Source organism: Cervus canadensis, chromosome 33 (assembly GCF_019320065.1).
Source record: "Cervus canadensis isolate Bull #8, Minnesota chromosome 33, ASM1932006v1, whole genome shotgun sequence".
Lineage (NCBI taxonomy): Eukaryota > Metazoa > Chordata > Mammalia > Artiodactyla > Cervidae > Cervus > Cervus canadensis.
Window position 1 is genome coordinate 5877142 of NC_057418.1, and position 27783 is coordinate 5904924.

At 38.4% G+C, this 27783-nt stretch overlaps 1 protein-coding gene across 1 annotated transcript in view; it reads left to right on the plus strand.

Annotated features, from left to right (window-relative positions):
* The window catches only part of ENPP1 (ectonucleotide pyrophosphatase/phosphodiesterase 1), a 71575-nt gene that overhangs the window by 12838 nt on the left and 30954 nt on the right, over nucleotides 1-27783 (plus strand). Inside the window, exons 2-6 of the mRNA XM_043457073.1 lie at nucleotides 20493-20565; nucleotides 23186-23302; nucleotides 24388-24513; nucleotides 25388-25448; nucleotides 26492-26589. Of these exons, the coding sequence (XP_043313008.1) occupies nucleotides 20493-20565; nucleotides 23186-23302; nucleotides 24388-24513; nucleotides 25388-25448; nucleotides 26492-26589 (475 nt within the window). The remainder of the gene's footprint in view (nucleotides 1-20492; nucleotides 20566-23185; nucleotides 23303-24387; nucleotides 24514-25387; nucleotides 25449-26491; nucleotides 26590-27783) is intronic.

Below are 27783 nucleotides of genomic sequence, written 5' to 3' on the forward strand. Positions count from 1 at the left end.
ACCATAGCCTGAGTGTTTTGGATTAGGTGGGTTTCTTCTAGGTCTAAAAATCTTTGTATGGACAGCTTATAATATTTTCCCTTTGTTATAAGGATACTACATATTGCAGAAAGTTCAGAAAGTACAAAAAAGTATAAAGGAGAAAATAAGAATTGTGTATGTGCTATTATCTGGTGTTAATATTTTGTTTTTTCCCTTGGAACTTTTCCATGTATGTATTATTATTTTTTTTTAAAGAAAAATGGAATCATGCTGCTGCATATACTGTTCTGTATGCTTTTTAAGCTTGTATTTCCCTTATGAGATTTTCCCATTGCTAGACAGCTTTTTACTGCACCTTTCATGAATGGAATTTTGAGAATTTTATCAACTTTAGTTCATGGGGTAATCTTTGAAAGCATCTCTGCTCATACCTCAGACATAATCATTCCACAAGAATTTAAATATTTTTTAGGACACAGTTTTTTCTTTTTAGTTGGAGGCTATTTACTTTACAATATTGTGGTGGATTTTGCCATACATTGACATGAATCAGCCTTGAGTGTACTTATGTCCCCCATCCCGAACCCCCTCCCACCTCCTTCTCCATCCCATCCCTCTGGGTTGTCCCAATGCACTGGCTTTGAGTGCCCTGTTTCAGGCATGGAACTTGGACTGGTCATCTGTTTCACATATGGTAATATACATGTTTCAATGCTATTCTCTCAAATCATCCCACCCTTGCTTTCTCCCGCAGAGTCCAAAAGTCTGTTCTTTATATCTGTGTCTCTTTTGCTGTCTCGCATATAGGGTTATTATTACCATCCTTCTAAATTTCATATATATGCATTAATATACTGTATTGGTGGGTTTTTTTTCTGACTTACTTCACTCTGTATAATAGGCTCCAGTTTCATCCACCTTATTAGACTGATTCAAATGCATTCTTTTTAATAGCTGAGTAATATTCCATTGTGTATATGTACCACAGCTTTCTTACCCATTTGTCTGCTGATGGACATCTAGGTTGCTTCCATGTCCTGGCTATTATAAACAGTGCTACGGTGAACATTGGGGCACACGAGGACACAGTTTTTGTTTAATTCATCTCTCAACTCCATCTCCACTGTCTTTGTTTCTTCTTACGGTTTGATTATTACTTTTCTGAAAATAATGACTTCCTTGAACTGTATTTCCACTCTGAATTTCCCAGGTACTGCCACAGCACATGTGGGAAAATGTGTGCTCCTAGATGCAGTGGTCTTTTTAGCCTTATTTTTCATTATTCCAGTAACAGTGTTACCACTCGAGGGTTTAGCACTTATACCTTCATGCATTCAGAGCAGACCTGGGACAAATGTATGTAGCCATTTATCAGTCAGTATTTGTCAAGCATGCAGATCAGACTCATCACATGGTAAGTGGTATGTGCTTGTTGAATTCCTGCATGACTTTCTTGAGTTTACTCTTTGTCCGACCCTAGGTTCAGCCCTTTATTTCCTTACTTGGCATAGTTATCTAAGGCAGGAGGGAGCAAATGTGTTGGCTGGTGAGTGAGCCTAGTCTGGGACCCACATCTCAAGGGACTCTGTGTCCCATATGTTTTAGGGGACTTGCACATCTTATATGCATAACTTGGATTTAGAGGTTCAAAGGGTTCAGGTTATTTTTCAGTTTCTGCTCTGGTGGTATTTTACCAATTTTAAAGAATCATAAAGGGCCTCAAGATGCCTATCTCATAAATGTCCAGCTCTGTTGAAAAAAAAAAAAAACCAACAAAACCCAGAAACCTACATTACAGCTCAGACTTGTACTGTTCTCCAGATACACTTTGTAGAGATCATTTCTGTTTTTCACCCCAGGAGTGGCCTTTCACCTGCTTTTTTCTCATCCAACACCAGGCACCCCCTGGAATCCAACTCAATTCACCTTACCAAAGGAAACACTCCTTTATTGCTCTTCAGCCTGTGTCCCTTGTCCCTGAATGACTCAGTTTCCACTTAATCGTTCAGAGGGCAGAGAGCTTGGTGGTTAAGGCCCCGAATGCTGGAGTTGCATTGTTTCTCTGTCCGTAACTGCTGTTTCCTTGGGCCGAGGGCTTCCCAGGTGGCGCTAGTGGTAAAGAACCTGCCTGACAGTTCAGTCTCTGGGTTGAGAAGATCCCCTGGAGGAGGAAATGGCAACCCACTCCACTGTTCTTGCCTGGAGAATCCCATGGTTAGAGGAGCCTGGCGGGCTACAGTCCATAGGGTCACAAAGAGTCAGACGTGATTGAAATGACTTAGCACAGACACACGCATCCTTGGGCACAGTCCCTTAACTTCTCTGTGCTTAAGTCACCTCACCTGTAAATTGGAGATACTAGAAGGAAATGGCAACCCACTCCAGTGTTCTTGCCTGGAGAATCCCAGGGACAGAGGAGCCTGGTGGGCTGCCGTCTATGGGGTCGCACAGGGTCGGACACCACTGAAGCGACTTAGCAGCAGCAGCAATGGTAGTTACCTTGCAGATTTGTCTTGAGGATTAAATGAATTAACCTATGTAAACTAGTTAGAAAATTGCCTGAAAGATAGTAGATGCTAGATTAGGGATTATGATTATTATGGTGATAGCTAGTAACTTATTCAACAAATATTTAGAGTTCCTGTTGTGTGAGCAGTAATGGTTAAGAGGCGAGGAGCTAATTGGTAGTGAGGGGAGAGGAGAGACTTGTTCTCATGGTCCATCCCCATAGGGCTGGATGTTTACCGAAGAATCCTCCAGGACTGTTTCTCACCACCTATGACTTTTGCTGCCTAGAATATGCAGGCCTGTGAGAAGAGATAGTGAGAGGAAGTCAGTTTAGTCGGAGAGATGTAAGAAGGTGTCCAGGAGGAAGTGATGGGCAAACAGCAAAGGATTCTGAGGGGCAGCGGCAGCATGTACAGAGGGCCTGGGGTAGCAAGGATGTGGTGTGACCCAGAATCGGGAGCTGACCAGGTTGCTGGTGGGCAGAAAGATATGTGGTGGGTAGAGACAGGAAGGGTAGTCCGGGGCCAGGTCCAGGCAGGGCCTTGCAAACCGTCTCAGGGTTTTGGAGTTTTGCTTTTAAGAGCAATTGGGAATCACCAAAATGTTTTTTTCTGTTTAGTTTTGTTTCTATTTTTGCTCATAGTAACAAAGTTTCACTTACCTTTTGGAAAGGTCATTTTAGCTTTAGTGGCAGTAACAAATGAGAGTGTGTTGTATGTAGAAAGAGCACTATCTTCTTTTTTTTACTTGGCTATTTCGTAACTATTTACTTTCTCTTTCCTACTGGATTTTTAAGTTTTACATGTCGCTATGCAAGTTAAAATTTGCACTAATTAAAGTTAAGTAGCATAAAAAAATAATTCAATTCCTCATCACACTGGCCACTTTTCACGTGCTGGCAGTGATGTGCGGGCACCACCCTGAAGGTCAGCACAGACAAAGGGAACACTTTATCATCTTAAAAAACTGTGCATAATGCTGACGATTGTAATATCATAAGGGTTTTTTTTTTTTTTCACTTTTATGGTCTTTTCCCAGGAAGTAATAATGAAAATGTACATAGAACAATTGTTCTTTGCTGAAGAAATGGTTGTTAGAACAAAATTAATTGTTTAAGAGGGGTAAGTTGTGAATGTTCTTACAAGTATAATTTTAAGATTCCTTATCCAATGTAATTGAGTTGACTTAAGCCAGGATATACATATTAAAAGGTGACCTTTCTGAAATTATGGTTACCTCCTAAATTTTAAATCTGTGTATCCATTATCATATTTTAAGTTCTGTCTTTAATTTGTCACTGTCATTGTGATTGAGAATAATTGTGATAGAGTGTTATTGTGATTTTATTGGGTCTTTACAGAAAGTAAGGGGTCATTTTTAAGCTCCCTGTTAATCCCATTCTCAGTCTTCAGGAGGAATGACCAAAAATCTTCTGGAAGTTATCTTTTTGTTGTCTGTTTCCACTGCTCATTTTTCAAGAATAAATGCAGGGAATGCTAGTCGTTATGTTCCAAAAAATAGTTATGAAAAAAAAAAAAACTAGAAATAAATCACATAAACTGAACATGATGTTCTGTCTGCTTTTTTTTGGTTTCTTTGTCTCTGACCCACCACCTGAATAGGCAGGTACCTGCCGAGGCAAGAAAAGCAGTGTTATTTGTGTAAAGCCCACAGCACTTCACCTTAGCCCATCTGTTCCATCCTCTGCCTGAGGGCGGGAAGGGTTGTCCTGTACCATTAATAAGCGAGTTTGCTCTGGTTCCTGTCTCATGAGCTTAACAACACTAAAATCACTTAATACTACTTTTATTTATTGACTCATGTCTTTCTTGATTGTAGGTTCTAAAGAAACAAATCATTTTCAGGATTATTTTGACAATTTTCCCCCCACCCCCACTCCCACCTCCTTGAATCCAGCTGAAGCAAGATCTAATTAAAATATGTTCTGCATCTAGGACACTGAGAATTAAAAACAAATGAACTCTCAAAATGGAAAGTTCTTTGCCTGTATTATAAACTTCATTTATGCCTTGGGGTGTATGTATGTGTGTAACTGATGTCTAATTATTTGCTATGCAGCCAGGGTCCAATTAGAAAAATAAAATCCATACCTGGTAATTGAATCTAGAGAATTTAGTATAAGAAACCAGTTAAAGAGGTGTTGGAAGAGCTGAAAGTCAAATGTTGGAAGAACTGAAAACCGAGTGGGATGGTGTGGCAATGAAGAGTAACAAAAGGAAGCTTATACTACCTTGAAGGCAGGAAAGACGAAGGGAAAATCTGAAGAATGTGGAGCTGGCAGCCGGGAGAGAAGCTGGAACCCTGGAGAGGTGAAGCCTCTGCTGAGGGGTCCTGTCCGAGGCAAGGAGGACAGGGAAGATGTATGCTGACTGTATTTCCAGCCATCCCCTCTCCCCCCACCCCACATCTTCTGCGGTGTTTCCCTGGGGTGATGCTGGTGTCAGGGAGCCCCGGTAATGTAGTTAGTTAAGAGGTCCTTTCTCTGGGCTAGAAGCACAGGAAAAAGACAGCATCGGAGTTTGGGTTTCTCAGGAAACAGACTCAGAGATGGAGCTGGCACGCCAGGGGTTTCATTGGGTTCGCTCTTGAGATCGGCTCCTGGGGAAGGGAAGGGACTGTGGGGAAGGTGAGGTGAGCTGTGATGCGGTCTGTCCATGGAGACAGTTCTTTCTGGCCTGAACCCTTAGAGCCTTTGAAGAGGGTGCAGTCTTTCCTGGGCGAGGGGTGTGGCCTTGGGCAAATGCTCTCTTTAGCGGGGACAGTTCTTGTCCGGTGGCACCCGGAGGAGTAATTCCTTCTTTTTTCAAGGGGAATCCAGGCAGCTTATTGCAGTGTCCGCTACTGATGGGGCAGATACGAAACCATGTCTGCACGTGGTTTATTTTTGTTAATCACATGGTACTGAAATCATATGAAGTGTAAGTCCAGCTTTCTCACTTAACAATATCATTTATTGTTAAAATATTTCCATGTCCCAACCTATCACTCTGTTAAAAATATATATACTTTAAAGATTTATTGATAAAATAAGAAGTGCTTATCAAATAGTATTACATGTGAAAAGAAACAAAATTGTATATAATTTTTTAATTGAAAAGATTATATATAGAATAATTTCTCAAGTATGTAAATATATACATTTGTGTGTGTGTGTATATATAATATATGCATATATATACATGCATGTGTAAAAATGAATGTATATATATGTGCATTTTTTAAGAAGTAAAGGAAAATAGACCAACGTTTTTAAGTAGTGGAATTGTAGTGGAATAATATGGATTCTTGCCTATTTCTTTTTTCAATAAACTTTTTATTTTTAGAATACTTTTGGATTTACCGAAAAGTTGCAAAGCTAGTACAGAGTTTTCATATGTCACACACCACTTTCCCTGTCTTTTTAACATCTTATATTAGTATAGTACACTTGTCACAATTACTGAACTAATGTGGATACGGCCCTGTTAACTAAAGTACAAACTTTGTTCATATGTCCTTAGTTTTTTTGTGATGTCCTTGTTTGTCGTTCTGGTGTCCTATCCAGGAATACCAGGTTATGTTTCGATGTTATGTCTAGTTGGGTTCCTTTTGGCTAGGTTTCTCAGACATCCTCAGACTTTCTTTGTTTTTGATGACCTGGACAGTTTCAAGAACTGGTCGTGTATTTTGTGGAATGTCTGATGTTTTTCTCATGATGAGACTGGGATTATGTGCTTTTGGGAGGCAGACCACAGGGGTGAAGTGTCATTATCAACACATCATATCAAGATTCTGTGCTATTAATATGACCTCATCGTTGATGATGTTAACTTTGATTACCTGGCTGAGGTAGTGTCTATGAGGGTTCCCACCTCAAAAATACTCTCTTCTGGCTTTCCGTTTTGTACTCTTTGGAAGGAAGTCACTGTGTCCAGCCCACACTTAAAGAGTAGAGTTAGATTTCACTCTCAGCGTGGAGTATCTGCACAAATTGTTTGGAATTCTTCTGTACTGGAGATTTGTTTTTTCTTCACCACATATTTATCTATTCAATCATTTATTTGTATCAGTATGAACTCATTAGTATTTAGTTTATACTTTGTGTCGTAACCTAATAATACAGTGTTTATAGTTTTGCTCAAATTGTTCCAGCTTTGGCCTTTGAGAGCTGGCTTCCGTGTCCCTTTGACACACCCACATGGTTGTATGTGTGTGTCTTTAGTACGCCCTTACTTTCTGGTGCTAAAAGATGAGTCTAAAAGTCTGTAATCTCATCACACATAGTTACAGTTCTTTTTCTTGTGATGAGAATTTTCAGGACTGACTCTCTTAGCAACTTTCAAATATACATTTTAGTATTATCAGTTATGGTCATGATACTGTACTTTTCCAGCACTTCTTACTTATTTTAGAAATGGAAGTTTATACCTGTTGTCATAGCCAGTGACTGTGTGTTTGTGTGTATGTATGTAGCCTTCCCTTACTTTCTGGTACAAGATTCTCAGAGTTTTAGGCTCCTCTCATCCTATTTTTTCCCCCTAAATGTTTACTAGTCTCTTGATACTCTTAAACTAGTGAATATAACCAATGAGTCCACTTCTTCACCTGAAACTTAGAAGTGGACTTGTGTAAATGTGCATACCTGAGCTCTCTGTGCATTTACCAAAGGAAGAAAAGTATACGTCACACCACTCACATCTCCTTATCACTCTGTGGAGTAGTTTTTAGACATTTCTCTTCCTCTGTGAACCCAGGTCATTACTTCTGAATGAAGCTGGCCAGTTGTGTACTTTTGGCAGAGTCAGCTCTTAGATTCCTTCACTGACCATTTTATTGTGGGAATTTAGGCATAAAATCTGGGAGGAAGAAAAGCAAGCATGCTCCTTCATATGGTCAGGAAACCATATTGGTTAGTACTACCAACTTTGATAAATTTGTCTCTGTTCAGCGTCTGGTCATCAGCTCTAATAGACTCAAAAGCACCTCATGGTTTTTGATGGGTCAAGGATTCAGGAAAGGCTTGGCTCGGCTGGTGTGGCTCATGGGCATGCATTTGCTGTCAGTTGCAACAGTAAGGAATGGAGCTCCTTGATATTGGCCAGGTATCTGTCTCCCACTTCAGGTAGTTTCAGAACCTCCCAACTGGTCTTTGCTGAGATAGTCTGGGCTTACCGCATGATAATCTCAGAGTAGAATGCTTGCATTGGGGCTGATGGCTTTAAGAGTAAGTATTTCAGAAATAAATTTACATAATTTTAAAGTAATTGGATAGTGTTTTATATTGTTTGGATTTCAGTTCAGTTCAGTTGTTCAGTCATGTCCGACTCTTGTGGCCCCATGGACTGCAGCACGTCAGGCTTCCCTGTCCATCACCAACTCCTGGAGCTTGCTCAAACTCCTGTCCATCAAGTCGGTGATGCCATCCAACCATCTCATCCTCTGTTGTCCCCTTCTCCTCCTGCCTTCGATCTTACCCAGCATCAGGGTCTTTTCAAATGAGTCAGTTCTTCGCATCAGGTGGCCAAAGTATTGAAGTTTCAGCTAATGTACTTATATTAACTCAATTGTTTATTAACAGAAATTTATGTTATTTGCATATCTTTGCTATTACAAATAATGCTACAGTAAGTAAATATCTATGCATATCCTTATCTGCTAATGTGAACCTTTCTATCAGATAAATTAAGAGATTTGGAATTGCAGGAGTCAGTCAGTCAGTCAGTTCAGTCGTTTAGTGGTGTCTGACTCTTTGCGACCCCATGGAAAGTGTAGTCCATGGAATTCTGGCCTGGAGAGTGGGTAGCCTTTCCCTTCTCCAGGGATCTTCCCAACCCAGGGATCAAGCCCAGGACTCCTGCATAGCAGGTGGATTCTTTACTAGTTGAACCACAAGGGAAGCCCAAGAGGACTGGAGTGGGTAGCCTGTCCCTTTCCAGCAGATCTTCCCGACCCAAGAATCAAACTGGGGTCTCCTGCATTGCAAGCGGATTCTTTACCAGCTGAGCTATCAGGGAAGCCACTTTTCTTAAGAAGCTACAGTAATTCTGAAGATTAAAGAGAGGCCACAAAAGTGTATTTTTCAATATTGAAAGCAGAAGACAGGTAAATAAGCCATAGACCAAAATCAGTGTTGATATTTAATAATTTTGTAATTCCGTGTGGGGATTACCCACTCTTGGATGTAAATAGAAACTCTGGTTACCTGCCAGGTTTTTCAGAGGATCCTGCTTTGTGTTGAGGTGTTTCCTGTTATTAATCTTCTTGATTAGGTGTGTCTCAGGATTCAGTGAAGGTATAGCAGTCATGGAGCGAAGGTGGCCACCAAAGCTGAATCTCTGCTGAGACTGTTACTTTATACACCAAATGGACATTTTACGCTTTGACCTTTAACTTCAGAGGGAAATAGTCTGTGAAAACTATCCCTGAAATCTGGGAGAAGTGATTTGCTCACTCAGGCAGAAGTTTAAAAAGTAGGGGATGTTATTTTCCTTTGAAAATGCTTGGTACTTTTGGAAACAAAAATAAATGATCATGTTTTTCTTTTTATTGTATCTATATGAAAGAATGGATGTTAGCTGAGCCTATTGTGGTAATCATTTCACTGTGTATGTCAATCAAACCATCATACTGTATGCCTGAAACATATATAGTGATATATGTCAATTATTTGTTAATAAAACTGGGGAAAGAAATCAGTGAACATGATAGGAAAGGAGAATTACCAGCCTAGATAAATCAGTTCTCTGGAGACCTTTCAGGGTCCCAGGAAAAATTTCCAATATGAAGAATATGGCTCAGGTGAGTGTCTGACTCGTCTTCTGCTTCACCTGGGGAAGTAAGGCTTCAGGGCTACTGTTTCAGGTACTTCTCATGACAGGCCTAGGAGTTTATCCCAATGGTCTGCATTCAGGAAGAAATCTTAATATATGTATGGATTTGGAGTAGCAGTCCATAAGAGAGTAGGGTACAGGATGGGGTTGGGATGATCCAAATAAAGATAAGATCAAATGTCAAGGGAAAGTAGACTCATAGATACTATATATTTATTAGGGAGCATAGAAAATATCCAATCTAAACCAATAAAGGGACTGTAGATGACGTGATTTCCTCAATGTCACAAAACTCCCAAAGTAATACACAACTTAATTTGGATATAAAGGCATGAGAGTTATTGATCTCTTTGAGATTAGGGCTGCAGCTTTCTTATAGTTATATGTTTAATTGAAAAAGGATAGAGTTTTAAAAATAATTTCCCTACAGTTTATGGTATGGTAACATTCTAACCTTGTTTCTCTTTTCTTAAGCTAGGATTCTCATTTGATAGTTCATCTTAACATGTTCTCCTAAAAAAATTTTTTTTCAATTATCATGACTAGCTCTTGTGGGCTACTGATTTGAACTTTCCTTGAAACATTTCTTCAAATGCTTATTTTACAGGCATAATTTGTTGAAAATTAGGAAAATGATTAAATTTGCTTAAATACCAAAGGTGTAAAACCCTTTTTTGGACTATTATAGTTTAGACAAGACTCTCACATTTTTATCTGCCCAAGAGACTAGTGAAATCAAGTGTGTGCTGTGCTTATTTTGATACTCTCTGACAGAAATCACAGCAGGATCCTCTATGACCCACCTCCCAGAATACTGGAAATAAAAGCAAAAATAAACAAATGGGACCTAATTAAACTTAAAAGCTTTTGCACAACAAAGGAAACTATAAGCAAGGTGAAAAGACAGCCCTCAGATTGGGAGAAAATAATAGCAAACGAAGCAACAGACAAAGGATTAATCTCAAAAATATACAAACAACTCCTGCAGCTCAATTCCAGAAAAATAAATGACCCAATCAAAAAATGGGCCAAAGAACTAAACAGACATTTCTCCAAAGAAGACATACAGATGGCTAACAAACACATGCAAAGATGCTCAACATCACTCATTATCAGAGAAATGCAAATCAAAACCACAATGAGGTACCATTACACGCCAGTCAGGATGGCTGCTATCCAAAAGTCTACAAGCAATAAATGCTGGAGAGGGTGTGGAGAAAAGGGAACCCTCTTACACTGTTGGTGGGAATGCAAACTAGTACAGCCGCTATGGAAAACAGTGTGGAGATTCCTTAAAAAACTGGAAATAGAACTGCCATATGACCCAGCAATCCCACTTCTGGGCATACACACCGAGGAAACCAGATCTGAAAGAGACACATGCACCCCAATGTTCATCGCAGCACTGTTTATAATAGCCAGGACATGGAAGCAACCTAGATGCCCATCAGCAGATGAATGGATAAGGAAGCTGTGGTACATATACACCATGGAATATTACTCAGCCATTAAAAAGAATTCATTTGAATCAGTTCTAATGAGATGGATGAAACTGGAGCCCATTATACAGAGTGAAGTAAGCCAGAAAGATAAAGAACATTACAGCATACTAACACATATATATGGAATTTAGAAAGATGGTAACGATAACCCTATATGCAAAACAGAAAGAGACACAGATGTACAGAACAGACTTTTGGACTCTGTGGGAGAAGGCGAGGGTGGGATGTTTCGAGAGAACAGCATCGAAACATGTATATTATCAAGTGTGAAACAGATCACCAGCCCAGGCTGGATGCATGAGACAAGTGCTCGGGCCTGGTTCACTGGGAAGACCCAGAGGGATCGGGTGGAGAGGGAGGTGGGAGGGGGGATCGGGATGGGGAACACATGTAAATCCATGGCTGATTCATGTCAATGTATGACAAAACTCACTACAATATTGTAAAGTAATTAGCTTCCAACTAATAAAAATAAATGAAAAAAAAATTTTTTAAATTGTTTTGAAGTGTGCGTTCTGTTATCAGTAACTCCTAACAGATTGTGGGTATCATCTTCTCTTTCATGTATATAGTGTCATATCTGAATGTTAAAACATATCTGTCTGCTATTATCTTTCTTTGTCACTTAGGAAAACAGTTAAAAGCTCAGAGTAAACATGGAGGGGGGAGCCATTAAGAGTTGGTATTTCATAATAATATAAATATTGCATAAATATTTAAATATTAATTTAATATTTAATTAAATAATTATCTAATATTTAATTAATTATATATCACCTTCTGACTTTATTTTTCCTTTATTCTTTTTTAAAGGGGTATGAGAAAAAAGAATCCCAAAGAAAGTGTGTAGTTTTTTAATGTGAATATTATTTCTTTTTACTCGTGACTGGAATTCACTTTGGTAAAATCTGTTATACTCAGCATGCTACTGATTTCCCTTATTCACTAAATATGAAAAGTAGTTGGTATTTTAAGAAATGTACCAGATTTCATGGTAATATTTCTGAATAAATTAGAAGTGAGTGCTGTTGGAAATCATGGTATACATCCAGCTATTCTATTAATCATTATTATAAAAAAAATTCATTGATGGTAGATTCTTGGAAAGTCAACCAAAAAATCTCTGTGATATGTCATTGAAGCTTGTTTTTGTGAACTCCTATCTTAGCATCTCTCATTTTAAAGGCAATATTTTCCCTTCTATGTTTGTGGAAACTGCTGGTATCCACAGAGCAGAGATTCTTTCTGTCCATAAAAGTAAGAGTCTCTCTGAGGGAGGTGCTATGGCTGGTGATCTTAGATTGCCTGTAACTCATACAGAGGTCTTATTGTGCTTTAGCAGCTGGGTTTGGGAAGGTAATGACATATCCTATCCACGTTCTGGGCTTGAGCAGGTGGTTACCCCACGTGCAAGGATCTGTGCAGAGTCAAAGGAGCCTACCGTGGTGTTCCTTTCTGTTATAGTGATTAGCCCTCTGATTTGTCCTTCTGGTTATTCTTATAAGCAGTGGTTTGGTCGCCTTGATCACCAAGATATGTTTGGGGTTTTGCGGTCATTTTTGTGTGTGTGTGTATTATAGTTTACGAAATTACAAGTTATTGCTTGAAACTTCATAAAATGAGTCTCCATTATACTTTATTTTACCACCTCTTCTCTGTCATTGTAATCTCCAGCCTATGCTAGTCATAAGCTGATAGATTTGTAATAATGACTTCCGTGACTTCTGATTGAGACTTGTCAATGAGAGAATAAATACTGTCATTGTTTCCATAATTGCCAATGCTGGCATAATGGTGAGGGTAAAGGACATTCAGTTTAATACAGTTATCATATGAGATGTTCCCTTGTATAGTACTGGCAGACACTAATATTTCTTAAATTGATTTTGATTAGGTTGAACATGGGTCAGAGAGACAGAGATAAAAAAGATATGTTTTTGGAAGCTATCAGAAATTGAAATACAATTTTGAAGTCATGAACTTAGTTTTATAAAGAAATTCTGCCTGCTTATATATCTTATATGCTGTTTTTTATATTATAAATATATTATGATGTATTAAAGTTAGAACATCCTCTGAAGGACCATAGCTATTGTGTAATTTGTGGTGTATTTCCCATATGTAAAGATACATACAAGTTAATCTCACTTGGGCTTCCCTTGTGGCTCAGCTGGTGAAGAATCCGCCTGCAATGAGGGTGACCTGGGTTCAATCCCTGGGTTGGGAAGATCCCCTTGAGAAGGGAATAGCTACTCACTCCAGTATTCTGGCCTGGAGAATTCCATGGACTGTATAGTCCTTGGGGTCACAAAGAGTCGGACATGACTGAGTAACTTTCACTTCACTTAATCTCACTTTATCCACCTTAAGTTGTGAAGATGATCTCAAGCTTGGTGATTCTCCGATGTTTTTGGCAGAAGCAAACATAAATGCTTTCTTGAGGGAAACACCTTCATCCTAGGCTTCAAAGAATCCTGGAAATTTTTAGCACAAGTGAACAGAATACATTTAGAAACGATCAAGCACACACTGGGAGCAAAAACCAGCAGAAACATCCCACAGCAGAAGAAGACGAGCAACAACTTCAGATGATGGTATTATCAGACTCGGATTATAAAATTCTTGACCATTTTTTAAAGAAAATATGGGAGAAATAATAGGGAATTGAATTAGGAGAAGAATTTCTTGTGATCTTTCTTTGTGATACATACTAGTTAATGTCTTCTGAACTGCCTTTCAGCTCACAAATTCTGTCTTCCACCACTCTTCCTCTCTTCTAATGTGAAGCCTAATCCCTTAATTTTGTTCATTTTATTTTTCATTTTGTTCCTAGAAATTTTATTTGGTTCTTTAAAAAACTTTGTAGGTTTATTGATTTCTGATAATATTATCTATTTTCCTTTCATTTTGGACACTATTTGAAGAAATGATAACTTTCTCAAACTAATGAAAGACCCAATCCATAAAAGAGCTATATACCAAAAAAAAAAAAAAAGAATAACATGGCAGAATATAATGGTAAAAATTAAGATCACTGAAGGTATAGAAGAAAAATATCACATTTTTTTCAGTGTGACAGGCAACTGAACTCTCAATAGCAATGATTAAAAGCATGAAATAGTACAAAGAGATGAGATCTTCACTGTGCCAAAAGAAAACAGTTGGCAGGCTAGAAATGTATACCTGTCCAGAAATATCTTTTAAGAATCAGAACAAAATAAAGACATGTTTATGCAAAAATTACTGAGAGGCTCTGCCATCAGGAAAATTTTAAAAGGTTTTTTTAAGCAGAAGGTAACTGATTTCCCTGATGGAAGGTATAAAGGAAAAAAAATGTATTAAAATGCATAAAGTTGTAAATATTTAGGTATGCCTGAATGAACTTATAAAATAACAAGGTCTTAGGGGTTTAAAAGTTAGAATAAAAGTTATATTAAAAGAGAAGGAATTCTAAAAAGCTATAACCTAAACATCCATATCAACAACTTAGTAAAAGAAAATCCACTAATATATAAAAAAAAGAAAAATCCAGAAAATTAGACCTGGGATATGGAAGAAAAAAAATAAGGATAAGACCAGAAGTCAGTAAAATAAAAAAATAAACATAGTAAAGAGACCGACAAAGTAAAAGACAATTTCTTTGAAAAAGTAATATTACCCCTAGTGAACCTGCTTAAGCAAAAAGAAGGCAGCACAAATTATATCAGGAATGAAAAAAACACAAATCCAATGCTACAGATACTGAAAAGATAACAGTTACTGTAAATCATTTATATCAATATATTTGAAAATGTAGATGAAATGAAAAATTCCAAGAAAAAAAGGCACCTTATCAAAACTGAGTCAAGAAAAATTAGAAAATCTACATAATTCTGTAACCCATGAAGAGATTGAACTAGAAATCAATAAACTTACACAGATCTTTCTAGGTCCAGACCTCTCCATTAGTTCTATCCTCCAAGGAAGAACTAACTCTGATCTTACACATCTTTACTGCTTATTTTATGAAGCTGGCATGGCCTTTTACTTTAGGATCTTCTTATTGTTAGTGTCCTGGTATTTTACAGTGATGTGATTAAGTACGAGCCTTTGATTTGTTATTCTGGATGCTTGGTATTAGGACCTTTTGATTTCAGGATTTGTTCATATCTTCTTAAATGCCATTAACAATACTATTTAGCTGGGTTTGTTTTAAATATTTTTTTCCTCTTCCTTTTTTTCCTTTGTTGTTTATCTTAGATCTTTTCTTTTTGTTCATTTTGTATTCTAAGTTTACCTCAAATGATGGGTGAATCATGGTGGTTCATTGATGTTTAGCACTGAGGGATTAGGTAGGTTGAATGGAGGCAGAATTTGTTGATTCGAGTTTACTTAGAGTAAGTCGGCAGGGAGGAGCTTCCTATTATGCTGAAGATCCCTAAAATGCCAGAATGAGGTAAACTTTACTCTGGATCACTAATATCCATGCTAGCTTCTGGGTTCTCCAGTATACTGATCCTAAACGTATATGGGTTTGTTGTGGAAGCTTTGAGCCCTTGCCATTTTGAAACCGAACCCCTTTCTGCCAGGCAGATGTCAGCTTCTTCAGAGTTTTAGGTTTCATGAGAGGGGTGTGAGGCTTGCCCCTAAGTGATGTGCTTGCCCAGGGTTACTGTCTTCTTTCCCCATTTTCATCTGACCCGTTATATAAGATCTCACACCATTTGGGGGAACCTTCATTGAGGTCAAATGTAACTAAAATGATGCTGTGTGTAAGAGGCTGTACAAGGGTTAGAACTTTGTCTTTAGAAAGCTCCTCCATCCACTCAAGCAGTTGTTCTAACTTTTGTACTGAACTTTGTAACAGTTCTTCAAGAACAAGACATTATCTTTGGGCCTCTCATATCTTTGAGTCTCCAGTGGATATTTCTTGGCACCAGACTTTTTGCATTAAGATCTAATCCTCGTCCTCTAGGAAAGGAAATCCCCTGAAGACTTCAGCAGTGTCTTGGTCTGAGTTCTTTCAGAGTGGTTTCCAGAAGTATGCAGCTTTGGTCAAAGGTCAGAAGACTGATAGGCAATGTGGTCAGATAATTAATTCATCTTCAAGTTGGCGGGGGGGTCTGTCACATTTGAATACCAAATCCAGCCATCTTCCATCTCCTTAAAAAAATTGCTTTTTGCCTTTATTCATTATAGGTGCCCTTTATATAAAGCAGACACAAAGGCACTTAACAAACTGATTGATTTTGTCAACTCACATGAAGAAAAGGGGGGAGGTTTATAGTTTTCCTCCAAGTTGTGTTTAATTAGTGTACTGATTTTTCAGGTCAGCAGTTACTGAACGCCTGTGTGTTAGGCCCTGGGCTAGGCCTGGAAAATACCAAGATGAGTAAATAAATCCATGCCTCCCTGGAGCTCACAGTCCAGTCAGAGGCAGACAGATAAACAGATCTCTCAGAGCACGGTCAGGCTGCAGTAACTGGGAATGAGGAAGGGACCGGAGGAGGACAGAGCGTCTCCTGAGAGAAAGCAGGCAGAAGAGTGACTTCGCAGACTTCCACAGTGTTGCCAGAAGACCTTTCTAGAATTTATAAATCCAGTCATGTTCCTTCCATGTTCAGACACCTCAACAGCTTCTCAGTGACTGCCCCGAAGGCCACCTTTCAGCCACCTTTCAGCCACTGCACTGGTCCTCCCCCACCACCGACTGCCCACTCCCTTCACCACCTGACCGCTTAAGTTCGAATCTCACCCCCGTCACTTACGAACTGTGATCCTTGGCAAGTTGCTAACCTCTCTGCAACTATTTCTTTAAACTTGGTAAGCACAACCATCTGTGTCTCAGTGTTACTGTCAGGATTAAATGATTTGATATAAAACTCATAGAATAGTGCCTAGCACGTAGTAAGTACCACCGAAGGGATGGTTACTACTGTCCTGTACAAGTGATGGCTCTTACTGCCATCATTGTTGTTTCCTCTTTCCCAGACCGGTATGATTTCCTTCCCTGGCATCACACAAAGCACCGTTGCATAGATCTGTTCCCAAGTCAGACACCAGGCCCCTCTGTTGGGGCCCTAGCTGAACCAAAGCTCCCCCCAACCCCTGATTGCTCAAGGAGTTCTTTCCCACTCAGGTGTGTGCTGCTAATAACGAATCTGAGTTTGGTGCAGGCAAGTCAGGCTTTTACTCAATGACCAGAGAATGGAGAAGGGGTGTTCATGCTCCCAAGGTACGTTCTCCCCAAAGGGAGGGGAGTAAGTGAATTTTAAGGGTCAGGAGGCAGACAGGACATCAGGGCTCTAGGAAAGGGGTGGAGACTTCTGGGGCAGCAGGGGCATATACAGTCCTCCCTGCCCCTTTGCACATGGCACCAGTTGTGCCTAGCAGAGTACAAATCCCCCTCTTCCCCCAGGTAGAGATGAAGCATGGTGATGAAGCAAAGGTAACTCTTGGACATCTCCAGGTTTCATCTGCACAGGCGAGATCCTGTGGTCAAGTCAGGGCCAGTTCAGAGCGGTTGACCACTGTGTGTCTCTCAAAGCACATATCTCTCTCAGTAAAACTTCAAAGCATCTGCCCAACACCAGGTGCTTTTGAAACATGGAGATGAGTCAGGGCCAGTGTCCAGCTCTTAAGGGTTGGCATGGAAACACAGAGATATGTCAAGGCATGGAAAGTGGTGACATTTATCCTACTTTATCTGCCCTCTTGGAGCTGGCTGGTTCAGTCTAGTTTTGCTGCAGACTTTGTGGCATCTTGTCATCATGTTGATGAGCCACAACTAGCCTGTAAAGTTAAAAAACAGTTTCTGCACCTTTGCATGGGTGAGACATTGGCACTATCTACGTTAATTCTTAGGTTGCTTCTCACCATCTCATATCTTTATCATCAACAAATTCTAGAGTTGTTGTCCTGAGTAGATTATCAACTCAGATTAGAGATTTCACCACAAATTCTTTTTTGCTTTAATTTTGTACTTCTGCACAGAATTGAAATCCCATGCATATTGCAGGCACTCAGACCTTGTTTACTGATTGAAGGGGAAATCCTTTTTTGTCCAGCTCTCTCTTCGTGGTGTCTTTTTGTAACCGTTCTCTCCTTTTCTTTTCTCCACTGTACTGTTAGCATGTTAACACTTTTTTTACATATTTCTACTGTAGCTCTCGTCCAGTTCTGTTGTAATCATTCATTTTAATGTCCACATGCTTTGTTTCTCTGGCAGGATAGGAATTGCTTTCATTTGCATCTCTGGCCTTTAGCAAAAGGGTTTCACACAATAGCCACATATTTAGATGAGTAGTTGATAAAGAGAATAATATGCATTATGTTAGTGAAGTGAAGTCGCTCAGTCATGTCCTACTCTTTGTGACCCCACGGACTGTAGCCTACCAGGCTCCTCCGTCCATGGGATTTTTCAGGCAAGAGCACTGGGGTGGGGGTTGCTATTTCCTTTTGAGGGAATCGGTGAGAACAAAAAAAGATTGAGTGATTTCTTTGTACCTATTTTGTTTCAATAAATATCCAAGAAATAATTCAGATCCTCTAAACAAGCAGGAAACTCCAAGTAAATGTTCTTCTAACATAGAGGCAAAACATGCCAACAACTTTTCTTATATGCCTCCAAGCTTCATGATTTTTAAGGTAAAATGTAGATACAGCATTGTTCAAACTATTCTTGACAGGTTTATTACAAAGAAATAAACTTTAATCTTCATGGTTTAAGTTGTTGTTATTGTTTAGTCGCCAAGCTATGTCTGACTCTTTTGCAACCCCATGAACTATAGCCCTCCAGGCTCTTCTGTCCATGGGATTTTATTACAGAATGCTAAATACAGATTAGTTTGACTGTTTTTTCATTTCCCTGTATATTTACAGTTGACAATAAGAGAGTTTTTGTTATTTTTGATAGATCCTTTAGAATCACCCTTCTATAAGTTTGTGTCGCTTTATACCATCAAGGCTTAAGAAAACTTATTAGTATTCTCTTTTGATACCTTGTTCTGTTTGCTATTCTTTACTTGTTTGTTCAGGCTCTTCTTCTGATGGCTATTTATTTTAATGGACATATATACGTTTAGGTTTTTGATTTCCCAAAAAGGAAACTGACCTAGACCCTGTTGCATTTTAGGCCTGCTATTCTTTTACTCTTCTTTCCTTTCCCCTCATTTTCCTTTGAGATGAGTCAGACCTGCTTCCTTAGTTTTCCTGCCCCTCCGTTTCTCTTTAGTTCTGCAGGCCCTTGACAGTAGGCATCCCGAGGACAGAGGTCATGTCTCCTTTTTACCAAGTACCCAGTACTTAGTCCGCAGACCAGCATATGGTCAATACGCAGTATATTTTATTTGAGGGAATGAGTTCAGAAAAGTTAAAAGTCTTTACCTACCATCCACCCTGCACCATTCACCCAATCCTCCTGGCTCTGTTATCGCTTCATTTTGGTTTTCGGGAAATGCCACACGACCTTCCCAGCCTGCAAAAGGAGGCTACTCATTACTCATCTGCTGCCTCCCATATCCCTTCCATCCTGAAGGCCTTGCTTTATGCTGGGTTTCCTCTACTTGTCCTCTCTTCCCTTCCATCAGCTGTGCCTGGCAGTAACACACCATCATGTCTCCCTTTCAGAGCCCAGCTGAGAGGCTTCTTTGGTGAAACCTTTTCTGATCTCCTTCTCACTAAACACCTTAGCCTTTCTTCTTTAAACACTAGAATTCTGCAACCAAATATGTGCCATTTGTGACTTTGCTTTTTCCCAAAAAGCAAAACTCCCTGGGGTATCTCTTACTGTCTGTTTCAGTGCATGATGTAATCTTTACATGTAGTTGGTGCTCAGTGCAGATTTTGCTGGATTGTCCAGAAATGTGACATTCCAGAGAACTGCCGCGGGAGCTCCATTCCACTGAGAAATATTGAAGACAATTTTGTAGATTTTTCTGCTCCTTTTTTTTCTAACTCACAAACTTCTGTCATTGTTCTTGGGAGTTATATGGTGTAACCACTTATATTAAAATGTCAAAGTCCAGAGTATTGGAGAATGAGAAGGTGGCAAAATATTAGAACTGGAAAGATTTTTAGGGATCCAGGGAGTCCAGCCCTTTAATTTTGTAAGTGAATAAATTGGTGTCTGGAATGTTAAAGTGACCTGCACCAAATCTATACATAGTTAGTTTATGGTAACATTTGGGTCTTGGATGTAATCTTTCAACCCTGTCTGTTGCTCATTCCCACAAGCTGTCACAGTATATATGAGGACACTGTTTAGGTTTGTGTAACAAAACTGTTAGAAGAGGCTTCTGATATTATCATATTACCTTTTATGGACTAAAAAGTAGAAAGTTGAGTCACTTATTAGGTTTTCCTTTCCTCTTCTTCAATTATAAGTTTTTGGACTGGATTCACTTGCATCAACTGGGAAATTTCTGACTACATTAACCTAGGAGGGCATTGATTTGTTTGCTAATCTTTAAGTAAGATCTTCGGTCTTTTGGTTGAAGTCGAACACACATACAGAAAAGTACATGAAGCGTAAATGTGCGGTTTCAGTTTTTACAGTGTACATGTCGTGTGACCAGCACCCAGATCAGGAAACAGAGCAGCACTGACATGTTTGAAAGCACTTAAAGAAATAAAACATTTGAAGAAATAAAAGGGCTTTGAAACGACATCATTTTCTTTTTTCTCCTAACAGGTATTGTCAGTCTGTGTGTTAACAACAATCCTTGGTTGTATATTTGGGTTGAAACCAAGCTGCGCCAAAGAGAGTAAGTAGTATACTAATTCATGTGTGCCTGGGCGTGTGTATGTGCCCCGCGTGGGTGCGGGTGGTAGCCTTCTTGAGAATGTGATTGAGACAGTAGTTATGTCCTCATCCCTTGAGTGCTCCATGCATATGTGTGCATACTCAGTTGTGTCCAACTCTTTGGTGATCCCATGGACTGTAGCCCACCAGGCTCCTCTGTCCGTGGGATTTTCCTGGCAAGAATACTAGAGTGGGTTGCCATTTCCACCTCTAGAGGTGAGTACTCTATAGATACTGCAAATTTGATGCTAGTTTGAGCATTCTTCTTGAAGATCTTTTATTATTTTAGCTGTATACTGTCTACTTGCAAAACTTCATCCCAAAACAACAAAGAGGGGTTATGACCCCCCCCAACAAAACAGTGAAAGACCTCAAAACAACAAAAAAGAACAAAGATACAAACAAGGAGACATGGATGACAGGTTCTTATGCAGGGCTCTGTGAGTCTCTCTCCCTGACTTCCTCCAGGGGCTCCCACTTTTACTCTATAAGGCGTTAGGTGCTGGAGCAGCCCTGAGGTTACTAGGTAAACAGCATGCCTGGGCAGCTGGAAGCATCCTTACATGCTTGTAAGTCTTTTAGAAATGCAGTCATTTCAAAACAATAGTGATATTTCTAAGCTGTTACTTACATTTTTCTCTTTATGAAGTTTGGTAATCATGCCAACATGGAAAGATCACTATAAATAATAAAACTTTGAATCACAGTACATTGTAGCAGTCATTATTTTGGATTTGAAGTAGTTTTTTATTTTTACTCCTTTTAAATCATTGATGAATTCCTAGGGAATTCAGTTTTGAAAACTGAACAAATCCTTCTATTCAACTATTCCATAATTGTACTATTAGTCATTTTTTTAAAAAAAATAGTGATTGTTAAGTTGTCATTTATTTTTAAAATGAATTAAATGTAGTAATTTTACATATTTAGTCAGCAACAATTCAGAGCAAACATATCAACATTTAGTAAAATTAAGAAGCTACACATTTTAGTGTTCACCTATGTAGTCGTTAAGCACTTAGTAATTCACCTTGAGTTTAATTTAGCACGTAAAAATAGAACTGAGTGATTGAAAACACAAATTTTAATCTAAACTCAAGGTGAAATACATATTATTTTTTAAGTTAATGGAAGCATACTGATGATCTGCAAGTAATAGCTATTATTATGATAGTTTTCCCCCTTGGATCAGGAAAGTTAGTATTTTTGACCCTAGAAATTATTATTGTCATTTCATGTCCTTAAAATTGCCTCATTTCCTGGTGTCAAATGAGAGTTAAATTCCGTGACAGTGTCTTCTTGGGTCAGAGGACCATGACAACCACGAGCAAGGATTATTCCTTTTTTTTTCTTTTGGACTTCCATTATTCTACAAGTGGGTTGTTTTTCTTACCACCCTGGTTTATTTCTCATTAAATCTAGATCGTTGCTGATACCTAGTAAAGAGTCACAGTGTGAATGTTTTAGATTAGTTGTTATTGGAGTGCAGTTGTTTTGCAGCGCTGCGTTAGTTTCACCCGTAGAGCAAAGTGAGTCAGCTCGACACACACCCCCTCTTGTTTGGATTTCCTTTCCACTGAGTCGCCCCAGAGCACTCAGTAGCGTTCCCTGGGCTGTGCACTGGGTTCTCATTAGTTATGTCTTTTATTCAGAGTGTCAATCGTGTATATATGTCCATCCCAATCTTCCAATTCACCTCCCCCCTCCTCCCGTCTCGGTGTCCATCCATTTGCTCTCCTTGTCTTGTGAAGTTGTTTTTAATGCAAAGTGTTTTCCTTCCACGTCTGGCATTTGCCCATTTAACGAAAACTCACTAGTACCAACTGTAGTCACGGCTCTTGCTGGATTCCCGGGGTACAGTGTGCTGGCCAGCGTCCAGATGTGGTCCTTGTCCCTAAGAAGTTTGTGGTCCAGGTTGAGACTGGGGTAGTAACCAAATGATCTAGTTACAAATGAAATTCAGTGACTGAAAGGGAAGATGAGGTTTCATATAAACTTTAAAAAATGGAAAAAGCATCTAGACAGGGGAGTTTGGGAAAACTTCTCAGAGGGAGCCAGGCTAGATCTGAAGGTGCAATGGACACATCAGGTGTGGTGGGAGATGAGTCCAGCAGAACATTTTCTGCACAAACACATTACTTCTTTACACCAGACTTAGGGTGTCGTAAGTCAGGTACTCTTTGTCTTCATGAAGTTTTCAGAGATTATCAGTTTTTAGAGAACCCTACATAAAATATTCAGAACAAGCTCTTCTTATTTTTCCTTTATTTAATATTCTATATGTATTTAAGTTTCATTAGCCCCTTAGGGTTTATTATACTATATAAAAGAAAAAAATTATCTTTTGTTTCTATGGCAAGAGATAAAATTGCAAACTTGATACATAAGGTTACTGCCTTCTGTCTGTGTCACTTTCTATAAGTATTTGTGAAAAGATTCTTGGTTAGCTTTTTGCCCATCCCATCTGTGTTTTCTAAAAGAGTATTTAAACCAACTCAATACTGAACTTAGGGTACATTAGTTGATATTTGCTTTGTATTTATGTAATGATTAGAAATATCTAACTCATTCGATATTTTCAGTTAAGAGTTGCAAGGGTCGCTGTTTTGAGAGAACATTTGGAAACTGCCGCTGTGACGTTGCTTGTGTTGACCTTGGAAACTGCTGTCTAGATTACCAGGAGACGTGTATAGAACCAGGTAAGAATGTGCAGGGGAAAAGATGGGGTAAAAGAGCAAAGGAAAGTTCTGCATCTTTTAGGTATGTGATTTACCTAACCCATTTGAGATTTTAAAAAATTTGTCCTTTGTATTTCCTGACACAAACAAAATTTGCATATCTTGCCTTTGTTAAAAATTTTATGGATGGCAGCACTGTGCTGGTTTTCAGTATTTGCTGACAGCCTATATAGTCTAATTTGCATTTTACCTAAGTTCAAAAAGGCTGATTAAAAATATATGACTCTTTCTGTTATGGGCTTATTAAAGCAAGAGTTCTTAAGACATCCACCTAAACCTTAAAATAAAGCTATCAGACTGTGAAAAGTTTGATTTGATCTTTTTTACCTATGAAAGTGAAAGTATTCATCACTCAGTCTTGTCCAATTCTTTGTGACCCCATGGACTTTAACCTGCCAGGCTTCTCGGTCCATGGAATTTTCCAGGCAAGAATACTGGAGTGGGTTGCCATTCCCTTCTCCAGGGGATCTTCCTGACCCAGGGATTGAACCCAGGTTTCCTGCATTGCAGGCAGATTCTTTACCATCTGAACCACCAGGGAAGCCCATAGAATAATAACATTTAAATGATAGCTAGATTTAGAGAAATTTGGAGAACTCTGGCAATGACTGGTGGAATAAGCCAAGATTGACATGGGAGTTGTATAATAAAAGTTACGTCTGTTTACATTTTATTTTTTATTTTCTTAATTAATTTTTATTGGAGTATAGTTGCTTTACAATGTTTTGTTAGTTCCTACCTTACAGCAGAATGATCAGCCATACGTACATTAATGCGTATATTCCCTCTCTTTTGGACTTGCTTCTCATTCAGCGTTTACATTTTAAAATGATGAGATTCTGGATTTTTAGTGAAATGATAATTGTTGCCTGCGTATTTTCTGTTGGTTCAGATTGACCACTGTGGTGAAAAGTTCTGTGAGTCACTGAGGGTGAAGAAATGGTCCATCATCTCTCATAGATCACGTTCTGGAAGACAGTTCTGTGTTCATTTTGGACATGTTGAATTTGGACCATAAAATGCGTTATGTTGACATTTGTTTCTAGAGCGGATATGGACTTGCAGCAAATTCAGGTGTGGTGAGAAAAGGTTGTCCCGAAGCCTCTGCTCCTGTTCAGATGACTGCAAGGACAAGGGAGACTGTTGTGTCAACCACGGATCCGTGTGCCGAGGTCAGGAGGTTGTACCTCACCAGGCTCAGACACAGGCGGACATCTTCCTAGGTCTCAGAGGGGGTTGGCATGGGTGTGTTTTTTACAGTCGAAGTCATAGTTATTGACGAACCATATTGGCTGAAAAAATATCTTAAAGGCATTTTTTTAAAGAAAGTTTCAAACATATATACGTGAATAGAGAGAATATGTAATAAAGCTTGCATCACCCAGCCTAATAACCGTGATTGTCTACACACAGCTAGTCTTTTTTATCTATAGTCATACACTCTGCTGCTGCTCCACCCTCAGGTTATTTTGATATTAGCTGCATATTTAATGCTGTATTTGTGGAACAATCACTTCACAATCTTGGCTGACTATGTAACAGGTTCTTTCATCGTAAACGAGGACAGTGTCTGCCTGATGTTGAGAGAAGTTAGTGTCTAAGACTCTGTGTAAGCTGGTGTTACTCTGATGTCTTGCCTAGGTGTTGCAGGGTTCCTTGAAATTCTTTGACAAAATTTGACTCTGTATGAGAGGAACTAAGGCAGAAGATTCTGTTGGGTGGAACGAAGTTGGGTTATAAATTTTGGCTGAAAATATTATTAGCGACAATTTGAAAATGGAAAAGGTGCCTTCAAGTTCTCACAAATACAGCAATATGTTTTAGTCTTGCAATTATAAATTCATTCTTTAATTCCTGATATCAACTAACTCTTACTTTGAAATAGAATAACTCTCTATTTGTTCTATTCCCTGAGAATCACACCCCACATGATCTATGTGTCTCTTAATTTTTTTTTGGAATGTGTCCTAATGTGTCTCACAAACATCACGACCATTGTTTCTGTTGAATGTGTTCAACTCACTGTACTTCTTGAAAATATTTTAGGGGAGAAAAGCTGGGCAGAAGAAGAATGTGACAGCATTGATGAGCCACAGTGTCCAGCAGGGTAAGATTATACTCTGAGATACTAATGTTTTCTTTTATAGAAGTACCATTCTTTCTCTTTCCAAATTGAAAAGATAAAAATAATAATAATAATTCACTGGTTCAATAAATATTATTTTTAGTTAGACCTTCTTTTGGCATTGGTGGTATAGAAGTGATTATGGCATGACCCTCTCCCCCAGCCCCCCAACCCTCATCCCCCACTTCCCACTCCTGGTCTGGAAACTGGATAAAAAAAGAGAGGTTATGAATATTTAATGTTCATGAGTGCTAGGTGGAAGAATTTGTGTCTTCCTTCTTAGGAAAAAAGGATCTTTACTTTCATTTGAAGTTTTTCAAGTTGAACTTATAACAAATTACTTTATAACTTTTTTAAAAAAATTTTTGATTCACTTATATGTTTTCAGGATAGCATGTCTATGAGAGATGTTACATAATTTTTATAATTAGTATTTTCCATTTTTTGTCTAAAGTATTTTATACAATACCTTATGTTTATAAGGTCATCAGGAAAGGTTTGTGTAGAATTTGAAACGCAGAAATTTGATGAAAGTGTTAGACATGTTTATCTTTGTTTCACTTGAGATCTATATAATTTTAATTATTAATCTTCAGAAATATATTATGTTTAAAATAATGATTTTTCCAAACTGTTAAACATTATAAAGCTGCCCTAGTAGAAACAAGAACACAATTTAGAATATGCTGTTTGTTAATATTTATTCTCCTGCAAATTGGAGAAATATTATTGCATTTTGGTTGCATTTCGTCTGTCTTTTAGAATAGCAGGGACCATAAATGATGGTCTTTGTATGGTGCCTCAAAATGGGATGAGTGCTCAGTCAGTACTATTTGATAATGTACATGATGAAATACAAAATCATATGTATGAATATAGACACTTCTAAAATATTCTTTATAAAGATGCTTGTTGAGCTTGTTAGTTTACCTTAGATTACATCCCGACCTCAGTGGAAAATGTTTACTGGATCTGTGTCTTCTTTCTTCTTTACACATTTTTTTTCTTTCTTTCTCATTACCCAGGTTTGAAACACCTCCTACCCTCTTATTTTCTTTGGATGGTTTCAGGGCAGAATATTTACACACTTGGGGCGGACTTCTTCCTGTTATTAGCAAGCTGAGTGAGTAACAGAGTATACTATTGGAGTGCCACAATGTCAGTAGACTGAGGAGGCAGTCTCTTTTTGGAAAAATACGGCAGAATCTGTGTTACTAAACTTCTGCATTGTAAAAGAGTTAAACCCTAGTGATAAGGACCTAGTCTTTAATATTATAATTGTTCTAAAACTGCCTTTTAAACAACTCTAAGATAATAATGATTATCTCGGGGTTTTTTATTCCTTGGTTACAGATGTTAAGGATAAGACATACTTTTTTTTGCCCTTAGACTTTGGATTCATTGTGTGGACAAACTATTTATATGTTTATTTATCTAATATGACTACATCTTAAAGTAGAATTTCAAAAACTGAAGGTATTTCTTATATGAATCTAGTAGTGCAGACATAGAATATTTACTTGTTATTTATCCTTTAGTATCATGAGGCATCCTTCCAATTTCTTAATTAAATGATTATTATATAAGTTAGTAATGCAGTAGTAGAATAGTCTTTTCTTAGTATGAATGCAAAAGTTTTAAATCACATTAACCACCAGTAATATGGGTATCGCTCGTATCACCGTTATTGAAAAAATAAAAAATTAAATATGGGTATAAAAGCTGAAGAACATTACTTGTTATCAGTGATCAGTATTTAAATAGCCACAGTGTAATACTGGACTGAAATGGAAATAAGTAAATTCACTATTTTGGTATTCTTCTGAAGTTCTGAGACATTATTTGTTGGACTTGAATATTTAAATGTCAAAATCACTCTCCATAATCACATAGGTACATTTATTGTACTTCTTTTGTAAGAAACTATTTGGAGAACTAAAAATTTCAGTTTTTAATTTCTATTGGGAAGAAAGTAGTTTTTATAAATAATCATTTGACACAAAAGTCTTTAGGAAAGAGCTTACATGGACAAGAAAGACTCTGTTTTATCAGCCAGGCTCACGGGCTTTGAGGCTTGCATCTGGCCCTTTGTTATCATCGGGGGGAAAGTTTGTTTCCATAGCATCGAATACAATATCCTGAGTGCAGAAGTAAGGAGCCATAGGTACCTACATGTGAAGTTGGAAGGAACTCAATACATAGTTAACTAAAGTCCTTGCTTTGGGTAATTAGGAAGTGTAGCCTATAATTCTGAGCTGTTTGGAATGCAAGGAGATAGAGAGACATGTACCAGCCTGAGGAACATTTTGAGCAATGA